The 18,602-nt window shown below is 21.5% G+C and overlaps 2 protein-coding genes across 2 annotated transcripts in view; both read left to right on the top strand.

The window, feature by feature from the left end:
• The window catches only part of LOC122497565, a 242,112-nt gene that overhangs the window by 168,620 nt on the left and 54,890 nt on the right, over positions 1–18,602 (top strand). The window lies entirely within an intron of this gene.
• On the top strand, positions 7,784–12,609 carry LOC122498274 (trypsin-7-like). Its single transcript, XM_043606311.1, has 6 exons — positions 7,784–7,909; positions 8,031–8,104; positions 8,478–8,566; positions 10,973–11,120; positions 11,574–11,687; positions 12,169–12,609. Exons 1-6 carry the CDS (start codon positions 7,855–7,857, stop codon positions 12,478–12,480), a joined length of 792 nt encoding a protein of 263 aa, XP_043462246.1. The 5' UTR covers positions 7,784–7,854; the 3' UTR covers positions 12,481–12,609.

Below are 18,602 nucleotides of genomic sequence, written 5' to 3' on the forward strand. Positions count from 1 at the left end.
AATGTTGATAAAGTTCTTTATATGAATTCAAATTTAAGAAATATTCAATTTTTCAGATAAATTATTTATTATTTAAATAATTGAATTCTCGTAGAACTTTCTAATAAGAATTGATTTAGAATTATGAATAAAATAAAATGATTAAAGTTTTGAATAATTTTATTTATAAATTTAAAAAAAAAATGATTAAAGTTTTGAATAAAGAATTACTTTTGTAATTTTTAGAAATAGTTAAATTTGAAAAATCCGTTACATTGAAATCATTTGAAATATTTTAATTCTTGTAGATAAAATAGATGGGTATTTAAATATTAATTTTGAAAAATTATTCTATTTTTCCTAGTAATTTAGAAATTATAAAAAAATTCAGTCGTCAAGTTTAATTTTTCGATAGCTACTGTTTTACTACTTTTTTCTGTCTTTAAGCTACTTTTTGCTACTTTTTGAAAATAAATTATCGAGTACGAAGCCTGATAACAATTAAAGAAAAATATCTGATTTAATAAAATAATTTCTTTTCTGTTTGTTTCAGGTGAGTTAAGCACATTTTTCCTGAGGAGTTTATTTCGCAAGTATACTTACTACTTTTTGCTACTTCTTTAAAATTAATTATCAAGTATACGAAGCCTTGTAATATTTATCGCATTTTCAATTTTTTATATTACTCCTCAAAACTCTATTCTCTAAAAACAAAGCTGCTAAAAATTATGATTTTTTTTATTTAAATCAAACTTTTTTGGAGCTTGGTTCATAGTAGTTCATATCATATTTATTATTAGACCATGGCAAAAATCTAACAAGCTATGGACATCATAAAAAATATTTTCAGTAGTACAGCTCAAAGCTTGAAAATCTACCTTGGCTAAAGTCGCTGGAAATTTCGAATTTATTTCCACAATAACTAACTTATTGTAAATAAATTCGAAATTGAATTTTTCGATGTTTCTTGAATCGTAAATGGCGAGATGTAATTTAAAACTGACATAATAGCAAACCACCTGCGAGGCATCTCTTCGCCTCCAGTTTTCGAGTGCTACAATATGACGGCAGATGGGTTCGTGAAACCTTGCAAGGGTTTTTTTCTTGAACTGTGCTCAGATGCGAATTACTGCCGGGAACGTGTGCGTGTTGCGCGTGTCGTGCGTGCAGCCAAAAAGGGTGAAGACCTTTTTGGAACCGAAAAATGCTTCCAGATAATAAACAAAAATGGCTGACGAATAAAATCGCCATTATGCTCCTCTCATATGCGACCACAACTCGGACCACACTTAAGCATCGAAGTCTCCGGTTTCTTCACAACATTACCTCCATGCTGACATGTGGATTTCAAATTCTTTTATATTTGTACAACTTAATATACGAGTTGGAAAAAAAAAATTTGTAAATAAACTATATTCGTATATAAGAAGGCAATATCAAAAATTTTTGTTTAGGGTTGCCACGCTTTTGCTCATTTCAAATTCCCTGACTTTTCCTGGGTTAAAAAACGGAATATTTCCAGGTTTTTGAAACCACATTATTTTATATTTTACCAAATTAAATAAATCCCTGACTTCCAAACTTTTCCCTGATTTCCAAACAAAACTTTGACTTTTTCCCTGACTTTAAAAAAATATTCTGATTCACTCGCAAAATGATTAGGATACACAAATAAATTTTCCATTACATTTATTTTGCCCCAGAAATTAAAATATTCAAAAATTTTTAATTCAATAACAAGAATATTATTATAAAACATGAAGATAACGATAACTCCGAGTCTTCGACTCGAAGTGATCGCTTTCTTCATGTTTTATAATAATTGAAACTTGCTATTTTGTTTACTGTAACTTCTTCAAAAATTATTTTCATCATTACGATTATTCATTTCTAGAATTTTCAACTAAAATTCTTAAATTTTTTTTTTAATGATTTTTGAAAAATTCCTTTGCGAATTTACAAATTTTTTTGTTTACAATTTAATTTTACGAAATTTCGATTATTCTGCGACATTCTTCAATTAAATATATTAGAAATTAGAAACTTTAAATAATTTAAAAAAATTCCATTAAACTTATTGAGAAAAATTTATTCTATAAAATTCTTAATTAAAAGTATGAAAAGTTCAAATTTACAAAGATTTTAATTTGAAATTTATTTTTTAATCAATATTTATTAAAAAATTCTACGAGAATTCAATTATTTAAGTAAAAAAATAAATATTTTATTAAACAATTGAATGATGTTTCTTAAAATTGAATTTTTATAAAGAATTTTAATAACAAATTTTTAAATAATTGAATTCTCTTGACAAATTTTAAGAAAATTTTTAAGAATAATTTCATTTTTCGAGAAATTTGATGAAAATTGTATAAAAAATAATTAAAATTCTGACAAGAATTTTATTAAAAGTTTTGAAAATATAATTGAATTTCGGAGAGAAATTTTATTATTTATAAAGATAATTGAAATTTTGACGAAAATTTTTGTAAATTCTTTAAACATAATTGGATTTCTGCGAAAAATTATATTATTCTTGAAAATAATTGAATTCTTGAGACCTTATTTTATTAAAATTTCTTCTTAAATAATTAAATTATTTTGTAAAATTTTATTGAAATAGAAGACATTGAAAATAATTGAATTGTGACAAATTTTTTAAATTAACTAAAATTTCATTTTCTATATGAAGACTTTTATTAAAATAGCCCGTAAAAATGTTATAAATAAATAAAATTATTTTTAAAAAAATTGAATTTTTACAAAGAATTTCATTAAAATTTTGTGAAGAAATTTAATTAAAACTGTATTAAAAATAATAATCTACAATTTTTAACTGAAAAATTCTTCTCTAAATCTATTATTTTTAATAATTATCGAAATAATTCTTTTTGAGAATTTTCAAATCCACTTCTTTACAATACAATTTTACGTGAACTTTCGATTATTATAGGAAATTCTCTAATTGAATATTCATTGTAGAAAATAAAAAATTCAAATAATTTAAAAAAAAATGCAATTAAACTTTTTCGAAAAAAATTTAAAAATTTTATTTTCCAAACCTTTTCAAAACTTAATTATTGCCAAAAATTCATGGTATAATGCTTTTAATATTGTGAAGATGTTTATGAAAATTTTAAAAATTTTTTAAATGAATTCCTGCTAAAAATTTTGATATTTTTTAAAAGAATTGAATTTTTTGGAAGAATTCTGTTATTTATGAAAAGATAATTGAATTCATTCCAAGAACTTTACTTGAAATTTTTGAAAATAATTGAATTTCTGCGAAGAATTTTATGAAATTTTTTAAAATAATTGAATGTCTGGTAAAAATTTTGTTATTTTTGAAAATAATTGAATTTCTGCGAAGAATTTTATGAAATTTTTTTAAATAATTGAATTTATGGTAATAATTTTGTTATTTTTGAAAATAATTTAATTTCTGCGAAGAATTTTATAAAATTTTTTAAAATAATTGAATTTGTGGTAAAAATTTTGTTATTTTTGAAAATAATTGAATTTCTGCGAAGAATTTTATGAAATTTTTTAAAATAATTGAATGTCTGGTAAAAATTTTGTTATTTTTGAAAATAATTGAATTTCTGGGAAGAATTCTATGAAATTTTTAAAAATAATTGAATTCCTGTTAAATTAAAATCTTTGAAAATCAAAATTTTTAATTTTTAGAGTGAATCAGAATATTCTTTATGGTCAGGGAAAAAGTGAAAATTTTTTCCGGAATTCGCGGGGAAAAATAAAATTTTTGTTGCAACCCTGAATATCTGAACATTATACTCTTGAAATTGACGCGAATATCGCAGCAGAGGAGCAAATTATTATAAGTGAAATAAAGTTGGATATAATTTCAATTTTTTTCCTGATAATCAGACGCTCATTAATATAAGAAATAAGAGAATTTCCATATTTCACACGAAATTGCCCTTGTGAATTTCCATTCTAGGAGCAAAGCCCCTGGGCACACACAGTTGTTCGTATTATATTATATATATACGTGAAGTCTCAGCGAAGAAAAGACTAATATCAAAGTCAGGTGAAGAACGTGAGAAAACGCCAGATTGTTAACATCGATTCCTCAATGATCCTTTATTATGTTGTACCACATATTATTTTCAACATTGTACATTTATATCTACATTTTCCCTAAATGATCATCACTGGACAATTTTTAGCAGATGTTAAATTTGAAAGCTTGACAAAATGTTTCATTGAATACGATATTTAGCATCAGCAGATGCTCGCAAAACCACAGATTATTGTGACACACGCGAATCATAAATACATTGTCCATTATTCGCAACTATACAATGTATGTAAAACATAAAGCGTTCCTCGGTTAGAATGCGCTACAAATACAAATACTTCGGACCCATTCATTAACAGATGAATGCTAATGAATGCCCTGCAGATTTTGACCTAATTTTGGACTAATTATTATGATTGCTTACTGTATATACGGCAAATTTCATTGTTATGTCCGAGTTGTAAAGAAAAAAATATTTCTAAATAGAAAATTATTGCTAAATTGTTAGTACATACAGGAAGGCAATTTATATCAACAACAGAGTTGCTACACAACACCGAAAAAAAAAATCTCAAAGTGAGAAGAAAATTCCGCTTAACAATTATTTTTAAATTTTATTTTCAATATACGAATATTCATCTACAAAAAAGAGAAATTTTTGTTTACATTTGAGAGATTTTTAACTAAAAGATGAATTTTAATCTTGTTTTCTAAAATTATTGTGTTTATTATACTGAAATCTAATTTCACTTAAACATTTCAAAATTAATTCAATTTTAAAAGAGTTGCCTTTACAATTTTCATAAATAGATGAACTTCAAAAGATTTTTAATTTAAAATTTTGTAAAATTTCCATTTTAAATTAGTTTAATTCGAAATATAAAAAAAACTTAGATTCAAAAAAAAATTTTTTAAACTAAAATTCTTTTCAAATTAGTTCAATTTTTAATATATATTTAATTAATTATTAAAAATAATGGGTTTATAGAAAAATTTTAGTTAAAAACACTAAAACAAATTGAATTTTGCAAATGATTGAAGAAATTCAATTCTTTTCAAAAATTTTAATAAAATTCTTGTCAAGAATTTAATTATCATTATAAATATCAAAATTCTTCGCAGAAATTCAATTATTTTTAAAAATAACAAAATTTTTAATAGGAATTCAATTATTTGCAAAAATTTCATAAAATTCTTCGCAGAAATTCAATTATTTTCAAAAATAACAAATTTTTTACCAGAAATTCAATTATTTTATTGATTATTATTATTTGTCGCAGAAATTCAATTATTTTCGAAAATAATATTTTTTTCAGGAATTCAGTTAGGTATTTTTTAAAATTTTCATAAACATCTTCATAATATTAAAATCATTATAGCATGAATTTTTGGCAATAATTAAATTTTGAAAAGGCTTGCAAAAAAAAATTTTTTAATTTTTTTCGAAAAAGTTTAATTGCATTTTCTTTAAATTATATGAATTTCTTATTTTCTACAATGAATATTTAATTCGAGAATTTCCTAATAATCGAAATTTCACGTAAAATTGTATTGTAAAGAAATGGGTTTGAAAATTTAAAAAAAAAGAATTTTCTGGAAAATTATTAAAATTAATTGATTTAGAGAAGAATTTTTTAGTTAAAAATTGTAGATTATTATTTTTAATACAGTTTTAATTAAATTTCTTCACAAAATTTTAATGAAATTCTTTGTAACAATTTAATTTTTTTTTTAAATAATTTTATTTATTTATAACATTTTTACATGCTATTTTAATAAAAGTCTTCATATAGAAAATGAAATTTTAGTTAATTTAAAAAATTTGTCACAATTCAATTATTTTCAATGTCTTCTATTTCAATAAAATTTTACAAAATAATTAAATAATTTAAAAAGAAATTTTAATAAAATTCGTCTCAAGAATTCAATTATTTTCAAGAATAATATAATTTTTCGCAGAAATCCAATTATGTTTAAAAATTTACAAAAATTTTCGTCAAGATTTCAATTATCTTTATAAATAATAAAATTTCTCTCCGAAATTCAATTATATTTTCAAAACTTTTAATAAAATTCTTGGCAGAATTTCAATTATTTTTTATACAATTTTCATCAAATTTCTCGAAAAATGAAATTATTCTTAAAAATTTTCTAAAAATTTGTCAAGAGAATTCAATTATTTAAAAATTTGTTATTAAAATTCTTTATAAAAATTCAATTTTAAGAAACATCATTCAATTGTTTAATAAAATATTTATTTTTTTACTTAAATAATTGAATTCTCGTAGAATTTTTTAATAAATATTGATTTAAAAATGAATTTCAAATTAAAATCTTTGTAAATTTGAACTTTTCATACTTTTAATTAAGAATTTTATAGAATAAATTTTTCTCAATAAGTTTAATGGAATTTTTTTAAATTATTTAAAGTTTCTAATTTCTAATATATTTAATTGAAGAATGTCGCAGAATAATCGAAATTTCGTAAAATTAAATTGTAAACAAAAAAATTTGTAAATTCGCAAAGAAATTTTTCAAAAATGATTAAAAAAAAATTGAAGAATTTTAGTTGAAAATTCTAGAAATGAATAATCGTAATGATGAAAATAATTTTTGAAGAAGTTACAGTAAACAAAATAGCAAGTTTCAATTATTATAAAACATGAAGAAAGCGATCACCAAGAATTTTATAAAAAATTTTGAAAACAATTGAAATTTCGCCAAGAATTTTATTATTTTTAGAAGTAATTGAAATTTTTGAAAACAAATTCATTTCTGAGAAGAATTTGATTAAAATTTTTGAAAATAATTGATTTTCGAAAGAGAATTTTATTATTTTTAAAAGTAATTGAAATTTTTTGAAAATAATTGGATTTCTGAGAAGAATTTTATTACTTTTTAAAAATAATTGAAATTATGTCAAAAATTATTTTTTATTAAAATTGTTGAAAATAATTGATTTTCTGAGATAAATTTTATTATTTTCAAAAGTAATTGAAATTCTTTGAAAATAATTGAATTTCTGAAAAGAATTTTATTACTTTTGAAAATATTTGAAATTTTGACAAGAATTTTATTAAAATTGTTGAAAATAATTGTATTTTGGAGAAAAATTTTATTGTTTTAAAAAAATAATTGAAATTTTTTAAAGTAATTGAATTTTTGAGAAGAATTTTTATTACTTTTGAAAATAATTGAATTTTTGCAATAATTTTTTCTCCAAAATTCAATTTTTTTAGAAGTCTTTTTAACTGAAACTTTTCTAAAAATCCATTATTTTTAATGATTATTTAATTAAATATATTAAAAAATTTAACTAATTTCCGAAGAATCTAAATTATTAAAAAAAAATTTCAAAAATCCTTCTATTATTTTATACTGAAAAATAATTTTACAAGTTTCAATTTGTGTTTGATTCATGATATTCATTTTTATAAGTAAATCTATAATTTTTAAAACTAAAGAAAAATTTTCCAAACTAAAAATATATAATATAATAAAAAAATATAAAAGGAGTAAATGAAATGATGGAATTTTTTAAATATTGCAAAATTTAGTTGTTTTTTCCTGCGGTATTGTGACGAGATTTATGGAAATTTTTAATGCCTCTTTCTGGTTTCTTTTTGTGAGAATTTTTAATGACGTTTAATATAGAGAATTTCTTAGTTTAAATTAAAATGCAACTCAATGACATTTGCAGTGTGTCAAAACCGGATGAAGATTTCTACAATCTACTATATATACGTACGCAACTGACATAACGCCTCAGATAACTGTACATGTGATGATAAATTTTTATTTTATAACTATTCGTTTTAAATTTCACAAAAGTCATGAATTTTCTCGTAACGCTCGTCCTTCTCATTTCATCTTCTATTACAACCTGCGGTATTTTTCAATTTTATACTTATTTACTTTTATTTAATTTTTAAATAATTTAAAAATTTAAAAATTATAGAATTTTAAAAATTAACTCAAATTTAACAAAAAAATAATAATTATTCATCAGATTTGTACTATGACTTTTTGGTTAAATCCATTATTGGTGGGAAAGTTGCCGATATAAATCAAGTGCCATACATGGTAATGTATTGAAAAAGAAAATTAATTTTTAATCCGTACTTTTGAAATAATTTTTCTCAATTCAAAAACAACGGAATTTCATTAATATGTAGAATTGATCGTTTCCGGAATTTCAAATTAAAAATTTGATCGCGTTTCAAAACTATTTCAATATGATTGATTACACTGGTGCAATTAACACATTCCACGGTTAGAAAATAATTTCGAGCAAAAAAAAAAGAAAAAAAAAATGGGAAAAAATATTGAAATAATTAATAACAGCAGTTTAACAGGAGTTTAATGAGTTTAATAATAGAGTAAATATCAAGTATTTAGCTATGTAATTAGAATGAAATTATTTCGAAAAACTTTTTTGTGTCACACATATTTACAGGCAGCTATTTTTCATGACGGAAACTACAGATGTGGAGCTGTCATTATAGACAAGTTATGGCTTATAACTGCCGCACATTGTGTTCAAGAGTTAGTAACTTTTATTAATTATTATTGCAAAACTGATCGATATAATTTGAAACTTTTCACTCTGGTGTGTTATAATTTCATATACACATCAATTGCCAAACAAATTAATATTGATAAAATTTTTAAATGCTTTTCGTAATGTAGTAACTAATTTAAACTTTTCGTGTTTCATTAAAAACTTAAAAAGTAATTAAATGTAAATTTTAGTCGTTAATATTTTTATTAAATTGATTTATGATTAATCTTTTCGGGTCTTCTTTATCTTTGTTAATATTCTGTAATTATTTCTAGATTTTTTTATTTCTAATTTTTTTTAGAGAACATTAAAAATAAAAAATCTAGATAATTATTATTATAAATTAAAATTTCTAGACTTTTTTGTTTCTAATTTTCTATGGAAAATAAAAAATCTACAAACAATTAACTTCATTATTATCAAAGTTGAGAATTTTTCGTTTAGTTTTAATTTACGTATTTCGTAATAAAAGAAAGAAAATTAACTGCTTTCATTAACCAGGGTTGCCACAAAAATTTAATTTAATTTTTCCCTGACTTTTCCCTGATTTCAATTAAATTATTATTTTCTACAATTTTTATCTAAAAAATTCTTCTTTAAATCAATTATTTTTAATAATTTTTTATAAAATTCTTTTGAGAATTATCAAATTCATTGGTTTACAATTCAATTTTACGAAATTTCATCGATTATTCGGAAATTCTTCAGTTAAATAAAGAAGAAAATAAAAACTGGAAATATTTTTAAATAATTTCGAGCTTTTTGAAAAAAATTAGTTTCAGGGAAATTATAATTAAAAGTATGGAAAAATTTAGATTTTCAAAAATTTTAATTTGTAACCTTTACAAAATTCAATTATTATCTAAAAACATTATCAGAAATTAATTTTTAAATCAATTTTTATTATAAAATTCTATATTAGAGAATTCAATTATTTTAAATACAAATCAAATATAAACATTGATAATTTATTAAATAATTGGATATTTTTTAAAGTTGGATTCTTATACATAATTTTATTAACAAATATTTAAATAAATAAATTCATTCGACGAATTTTAATAACATTTTTATGCATAATTACATTTTTCGAAGAATTGGATTAAAATTGTATTAAAAATAATTGAAATTCTACAATGAATTTTATTATTTATGAAAATAATTGAATTATTGGGAAGAATTTTATAAAAAGTTTAAGACAATTGATTTTTTTCGAAAAATTAATGCAAATTCCATTTTCAATAATTGAATTCCTGTGAAAAAAATTGTTTTTAAATAATTGAATTCTTTTAGAAAATTTTATTAAAATAATAGGTATACAAATTATTGAATTAAGAAACATTTTTGAAAATAATTGAAATTTTTGACAAGAATTTTATTAAAATTTTTGAAAATAATTGAATTTTATTACTTTTGAAAATAATTGAATTCTTGTGATGAATCCTATTGTTATTTATAAAAATAATTGTCTTCCTCTGAATGATTTTATTATTAATGAAAATAATTGAATTACTGAGATAGTTATTTTAAAATATTTTTGGAAAATAATTGAAATTTTGCCATGAATTTTATGAATTCTGAAAATAATTGAATTCTCGTGATGAATATTGTTATTTATGACAATAATTGAATTTTGCAAAGAATTTTACTAAAATTACTGAAAATAATTGAATTTTAGAGAAAATTTTTCTGCTTATAAAGATAATTGAAATGTTGACGAAAATTTTTTTTTAAATTTTCAGAATAATTGAATTTTTGGAGAAGAATTTTGCTATGTACAAAAAATAATTGAAATATTGAAGAGGATTTTTAAAAATATTTTGAAAATAATTGAATTCCTGAGATGAATATTGTTATTTATGACAATAATTGAATTTTGTAAAGAATTTTATTAAAATTACTGAAAATAATTGAATTTTAGAGAAAATTTTTCTATTTATAAAGTTAATTAAAATGTTAACGACAATTCTTTTTAGATTTTTTGAGAATAATTGAATTTCTGCGAAGAATTTTATTAATTTTGAAAATAATTGAATTCTTGTGATGAATTTTGTTATTTATGACAATAATTGAATTTTGCAAAGAATTTTTTTGTAAAATTTTTGAAAGTAATTGAATTTTAGGAACGAATTTTGACATTTATTAAGATAGTTAAATTCTTTCAAAAAATTACTTTAAAATTTTTAAAATTGTAACTAATTTCAACAGAATTGAAATTAAAATTTTTGAAAAAAATATTTTATTAAATGATTTATAAATATTAACTTTATGTCAGTTCTTCAATAGAATTAAGTTATTTAAAATAAATTATTGTCAGAAATAGTCTGTCTGTGTGTGTAATTAAAAATAAATTACTAGAATTTACATTAAGTTTGTAATTTTTTTTTTAGATTGCAATCAGGTTATACAGTTCGGTTAGGAACATCTCAGAAATATTATGGCGGCGAAGAACACAAAATTGATAAAGTGATAAGGTATCGTGAAAAATATAGCCGACGAGATGATACAGGTTATAATGATGATATTGCTTTAATAAAGGTATCTCATTTAAATTTCTTCCTAGTTTCTATTTTTTGTAATTAAAAATATTCGCTAACACATAAATATTTATATTTTATTATTAATATTCATATTTATTTTCATAATAATAATAATAATAATAATTCTATTGAATTTACCGCATAATATACAATCAGAGTTTTCTTGAAAGTGTCAAATTGATACCAAAAATTTGGATCAATTTCTGATTTAATCCATATTTTTATTATCAATAATTTCTTGCGATTTGATACTTTTAAGTGATGATAATAATTAAATATTAAATTTTATATTATTTTTCAAAGAAATGGATTCAAAATTAAATATAATTAATAATTTTAACTTTTTTGTGGCCTTTGGTCCAAGAAAGTTACAAAAAAGTCAAAATTATTATTTATCCAATTAAGGTCCTTCAAATAAATTAATATTAAGTATAAATATTATTTATCATAGTTAGATCGACCTATTGAAATGAAAGAGACAAAAAGTGCAATTCCTTTGGCAAAAATTGATGATGATTTATCAACTGGTAGTCAAATACAAATTTCCGGCTTTGGAGTTACTAATGTAGGTTTACTATTATTTTTTAATTTTCTCACTTTTATGTTTTTCTAAATGCTTATTATTATTCGTTGCTCGTTTAAATAATAATCATGGAGAATTACACTGAAAAAAAAATTTATTTGATTCAAATAACCGATTAATTGACAATTATCAATTAAATATTTAATTAAATCAAATAATTTTTATTGAAGTCAATTAAATGGTATTTGCTTCAAATACTGAATTTATTGGTTCAAATATAATTTAATTGACCCTAATAAATATTATTTGATTCAAGTAAATATTTAATTGGTAATAGTTAATTAATCGGTTATTTGAAAAAAAAAATTATTTAAAATTTGTTTTTCAGTGTAATAGAGAAAACTGTCGGGTATTTATTTAAACACCAAAATTTTCTGTAAAACTTAAAATAGAAATAGAAATAGAAATAGAAACAGAAACAGAAACTTTGAATAATTTTGAATAAAAATTTGAAAAAAAACAGGAAAATGGAATTGGCTCGACAGTTCTGAGGACTGCTTTTGTTCCAGTGGTAGAGGAGGATGAATGTAAAAAAATCTATTCTCTAGATCCCCTGAGCGATCGTGTATTTTGCGCTGGATACATGGAAACTGGAGGAGTCGATAGTTGCTTTGGTGACTCCGGTGGTCCAGCAGTTTTAAATGGGAAACTGATAGGAATTGTAATGGGAGGAGATGGTTGTGCTCGTCCTGGATATCCCGGAATTTATACAAAAATATCTGCCTTCTACGACTGGATCATGAAAAATATGGGTCATTCTAAACATCACGAATGACGACAAATTTTAACCTTAATACTCTATCCAATATTATTAATATTCATATTTCAAAAATTATTTTCAAAAAAAAAAAAAAAAAAATGCGTTTAAACATTATACTGTAAAGAAAATGTAAAAAAGCTCTGAGGCCTCAAACTAAATTTATAAATAAAAAATTTAAAAATTGTCGTAAAATATTCAAAATAATTCCAAATAGTCACACATTCAGGGTGGTCACAAATATTTTTTTTTTCCTGATTATTCCCTGATTTCTAGAAAAAATTTTGACTTTTTCCCCGATCCTAAAGAATATTCTGATTCACTCTAAAAATTATTACAAGCTCAAAAAAATATTCTATTACATTTATTTACAAATTTCTTCAAGAGTAAAATTATTCGAAAACATGAATATAACTTCTTTTTTAAATAAATATTTAATCATTACTATTTTTCCATAGGAATTAAAATTATTCAAATTCAAACCTTTTTGATATACAACAACTTATAATAATTAAAGATGACCGAATGATAAAATCATTATTTTTTATTTTTTAGAATATTGTTACTGTAAATTCTTCAAAATTATTTTCATCATTTCAATTAAAATATTATTTTCTAGAATTTTTAATTAAGATTATTCTTTATATCAATTATTCTTAAATTTGCTTAATAATTTTTGAAAAAGTTCTGTGAGAATTTTTTAGTATGAAAAATTCAAATTTTAAAAGATTCTATTTTCAAACCTTCTCAAAATTCAATTATTTCATAAAATTTATTTTTATAATGTTTTTCATATTCAATTATTATCAAAAATTTTAACTGAAATTCATTTTTAAATCTATTTTTATTAGAAACTTCTACGAAAATTCAATTATTTAAAGACAAAAATAAATAATTTATTGAACAATTAAATGTTTTTTAGAATTAAATTTATTTACTCATAAAAAATAATTGAATTCATAAAAAATTTTTGAAAAATTGATTTTTTTCGAAATAATTTATTCCAATTAATTTTTAAATAATTGAATTCTTATGAAATTGTTGTTATTTATGAAAATAATTGAATGTTTGTATACAATTTTATCAAAATTTGTTTTTTTAATAATTGAATTCTTTGGGAAATTTTTTAAAATAGTACATATTGAAACTCATTGAATTGAGAAAAATTTATGAAAATAATTGAAATTTTGACAAAAATTTGATTAAAATTTTTGAAAATAATTGAATTTCGGAGAAGAATTTCATCAAAAATTTATTTTTAAATAATTAAATTCTTTTGGGAAAATTTTTTTAAAATAGTTGAATTGAATATCATTAAACTAAGAAATTTTTGAAAATAATTGAATTTCAGCAAAGTATTTTGCTATTTTTAAATATAATTGAAATCTTGTAGATTAGTTTTATACAATTTTTAAAAATAATTGAATTTCTAAAATAGAATTTTATTACATTTGAAAATAATTGAATTCTTGTGATGAATATTTTTAAGAATAATTACATTTTCCGAGGAATTCGATTAAAATTGTATTAAAAATAATGGAAATTCTTCTATGAGTTTTATTATTTATGAAAATAATTGAATTTCTAAAAAGAATTCTATTATTTGTGAAAATAATTATTGAATTCCCATAAAAAATGTTATTATAGGTATTGAAAATCATTGAATTCAGGAAAAGTTTTTGAGAAGGACAAGAATTTTTATTAAAATTTTTTTAAATAATTGAAATTTGGACGAGAACTTTTTAAAAATTTTTGAACATAATTGAATAAATGAGAATTGAATTTTGCAATGAATTTTATTAAAATCCCTGAAAATAATTGAATTTCTGTTAAGAATTTTATTATTTTTAAAAATAATTGAATTTCTGAGAAGAATTTTATTACAATTCCTGAATATAATTGAATTTCGGCGAAGAATTTTTCTATTTATAAAGATAATTGAAATGTTGACGAGAATTTTTAAAAGAAAATTTGAAAATAATTGAATTTCTGGAAAAAATTTTGATATTTTATTAAAACAGTTGAATTCTTTTGAAGAATTGCTTTACAATTTTTTAAACTGAAACTAATTTCAACAGAATTGAAATTAAAATTTTTCAAAAAAAATATTTCACTAAATAATGATTCATAAGTAATAATTTTATGGCAGTTCTTCAATAGAGTTAAGTTATTCAAAAAGAAATTATTTGCAGAAATGGAAAAAATTGAAGTTTTGTATTAGAATTCGTGGCAATTCCATAGTTTATGTGGCAAACGAAATAACTTTTTTGTAACTTATTTATAAAAATAATATTATAGTAGCTAAATAGCTGTGTGGAAAAATGGTTCAAAAATCATTTCCATTAACTTTTAATTTTTTAAATTCAAATATTTTTTAATCAAATATTTATTTGATAAAATAAATATTATAAAATATGATAAAATCAAATTTGTTTTAAATTCTACTTTCTTTTCTTTAAAGTATAGTAAAAATCAACATTAGTCAGACGTTTAACTTTAAACACTCATTGTATATAATTTTTCTATCAGTGCAACAATTATTGTTCGGAGAACAATTTAATTATCGATTCCGGACAATATTTTGATTTTGAAAAAAATAGAATTGAAAAAGGCGCCTTAGGAGGAATTTCACAAGTGGGAGTGTAATGTATGGTAAGTAATGAGTCTTTGTGTGAAAAGGGAGAGCCAGAGTTATATCTGTGGTTTAGCAGTAAAGTCACTAGGAACAAAGGAGAACTCATGCACCTCCTTGATGACTGGAGTGAGGTGACATTTTCTTCAAGAACAAATTAGCGTTTTCTTACAACTCAAAGCGAGAATATCTGCTCCGTTTTCCATATGGAACAATGGTAACACAGGTCCCAAGCATTACAATTTTCCATTGTAAAGAACTTTCATACTTTGATTTTCAAATCCGCCCATTTTATTATATATTATATCATATCATGTAAGCATAATCGAACGAACTTTGCCATTAGATTTATACATTACGTACGTGTATTTACATGACTTGAAGTTGAAAGTGAAAGAATTTGATTAGTATCTTTTAGTGTTTATAATTTATAAATTTAGTAAAACTATTATTATTTTCTTCTTCTGTAAAAGTTAGTAGATTATTAAAATCAGGAAGACTAGAAATGATGGTATTTCTCCGAATGAATTATACAGTATGAATAATTTACAAATTGAAATTGGATGGATTCTATTATATTCACAAAGTTCTCGGCTGAATTATAAGTTCAATTATATGGTCATTTTAAATTGTACGCTCGTTTTAAATCTAAATTGAACTTGCATACATTTTACTGTGTTTTTTATATACGCGGATGAATTTTACGGATAAGAAAAGTGAAAAATAAGTATACAGACTTAAGAAAGAAGTTGAGTGCATATAAAATTATAAATTGTTGCTATTTGTCAATTGTAATATAGATCAGTTATAGTATTTTCTGATTTATGCAACTCGCTATCATATATAATGGTCTAGATATCGGAGTTAATGGTTCAGCAATTAAGTAGAATTATATCAACAATATTAGAAATGTATAACTAAACATGTTTATCAAAATCAGTTATCTAATATTTCAATGCATATAATATTAGCAGACTTCGTACTCGATAATTAATCTTAAAAAAGTAGCAAAAAGTAGCTTTCAAACTAAAAGAAAAGGTAGTGAAAAAGTAGCTACCGAAACATTAAACTTGATGACCAAAAAAACTCATTTTAGACATTTCACAAAACTGAAAAAACTTCCTTTCCATATATTTTATTTTCTTAATTTTCATCAGAAATATTTACTTATCCTACTGCTTTCTTTCTTATCCTACTGCTAATAAATTGAATTCCTACAACGAATTTTATTATTCATGCGAAAGAATTTAAAGAAATTTTTATTATTCATGCGAAAGAATTTAAAGAAATTTTTATTATTCATGAAAATAATCGAATTCTTACGAAGATTTTTACAAAAAAGTTTTAGACAATTGATTTTTTTCGAAAAATTTTATGGAAATTTTATTTTTAATAATTGAATTCCTATATGAAATTTTCATTATTTTCGGAAAATAATTGAATATTCGTGTAGAATTATGTCAAAATTCTATTTAAATAATTGAATTCTTTAGGAGAATTTTATTAAAATTCTTGAAAATAAGTGAATTTTATTAAAGTTCTTGAAAATAATTGAATTTTGTTAAAATTCTTGAAAATTGTAACGAAGCATTTCGTTATGATTTTCCTTTTTGGTTATTTACGTTTAATATTCATTTTGAATATTCGCGGGTCTTTTGTGATTGGGCCGGAGGTTTTGGGTTTCGTCGTGTGCGGTGGTTCCAGCGTCCAATGGGTGAAGCGGTTTAGGAGTTCGTCTGTTGGATCTTCGAGGAAGCGTCGCGAGAGGAAGCCGGCCGGCATCATTACCATAATTAATTGCTTTCGAGTCAGTTCGTTATAAGTTTGTAAAGTATAGTCAATTAATTATCTTTGCCGTAATTCTGAATAACAAGTTAAAGTGTAAATAGTAATAAATAAATGCGAGTGTTGATTTGAATCCGTGTTTAATATTTATTATTGGTAAATTGTTGTGTTTGTGTTTTCTCATTTTTGTTGCCGTTGTTTCGACTTTGGTAAGTCCATAAATAATTCTTGAAACCTGTCGTTCTGTCTCGCCGTTTTCGCATCAATCGGTTTGGGTCCGAAGCGGAATCTCCCCTTTGTTTTATTAAATAATTTATTGTGCAGTTGATGCAATTTAGAGGTTCTTTAAATAATATCTGTCACAAAATAATTGAATTTTATTAAAATTCTTGAAAATATAATTGAATTCTTGTGATGAATATCGTTATTTATGAAAATAATTGACTTCCTCTGAATAAGTTTATTATTAATGAAAATAATTAAATCCCTGAATGGGATTTTGAGGATTTTAAAATTAATGAAAATAATTAAATTACTGCGAATAATTTAGTGCCAAATTTTAAAACATTTGACTATTTCGAATAAAATAATGCAAATTCTATTTTTAATAATTGAATTTCTGTAAAATTTTTATTTTTTTGGAAAATAATTTAATGTTCCTGACAATTTTATCAAGAATTTTGTTTAATAATTGAAATCTTTTCGGAAATTTTATTAAAATAGTAGAATATTAAAAATCATTGAATTAAGGAAAATATTTCAAAATAATTGAAATTTTGACATGAATATTATTACTTTTGAAAATAATTGAATTTTGCAATGAATTTTATTAAAATCTCTGAAAATAATTGAATTTTGTCGAAGATTTTTGCTATTCATTTATAAAGATAATTGAAATGTTGACAATTTTATTTAAATTTATTGAAAATAATTGAATTTCTGCGAAGAATATTATTAATTTCAAAAATAATTGAATTTTGCAATGAATTTTATTAAAATCCCTGAAAATAATTGATTTTTGTCGAAGAATTTTGCTATTTATTTATATTGATAATTGAAATGTTAAGAATTTTTTTAGATTTCTTGAAAATAATTTAATTTCTGCCAACAATTTTATTCATTTTAAAAATAATTGAATTTTTTTGATGAATATTGTTATTTATGAAAATAATTAAATTTTATTAAAATGCCTCAAAATAATTGAATTTTCAGGAATAATTTTGTTATTTATCTTTAATAATTCAATTCTTTCGAATAATTATTTACGTAAATAATTGAATTCTTGGGAAGAATTTTATAATTTAACAGAATAATTAAATTATTTCAAAAAAATGTATTAAAATTGTATTTAAAATAATTAACTTCTATCAAACAATGTTATTAAAATATTTGAAAATAATTGAATTCCTGTGAAAAATTCTAATATTTTTGTAAATATTTGAATTTATTCTTCCAAAGAATTTAAAAAAAAAGTTTTTTAAATAATTGATTTTTTCGAGGAATCGAAATTAAATTTTTAAGAATAATTACATTTCATGAGCAATTCCTGTAAAATTGTATTAAAAATACTTTAAATCTTGCAATGAATTTAATTATTTACGAAAATAATTGAATAGTTGCAAAGAATTTTATTGAAATTTTCAAAAATAATTGAATTCCTGAGAAGAATTTTATTATTTATGAAAATAATTGAATTCTTGGGAAAAATTTTATTAAAATATTT

This window comes from Leptopilina heterotoma, unplaced genomic scaffold, assembly GCF_015476425.1.
Source record: "Leptopilina heterotoma isolate Lh14 unplaced genomic scaffold, ASM1547642v1 Lhet_0, whole genome shotgun sequence".
Taxonomy (NCBI): Eukaryota; Metazoa; Arthropoda; class Insecta; order Hymenoptera; family Figitidae; genus Leptopilina; species Leptopilina heterotoma.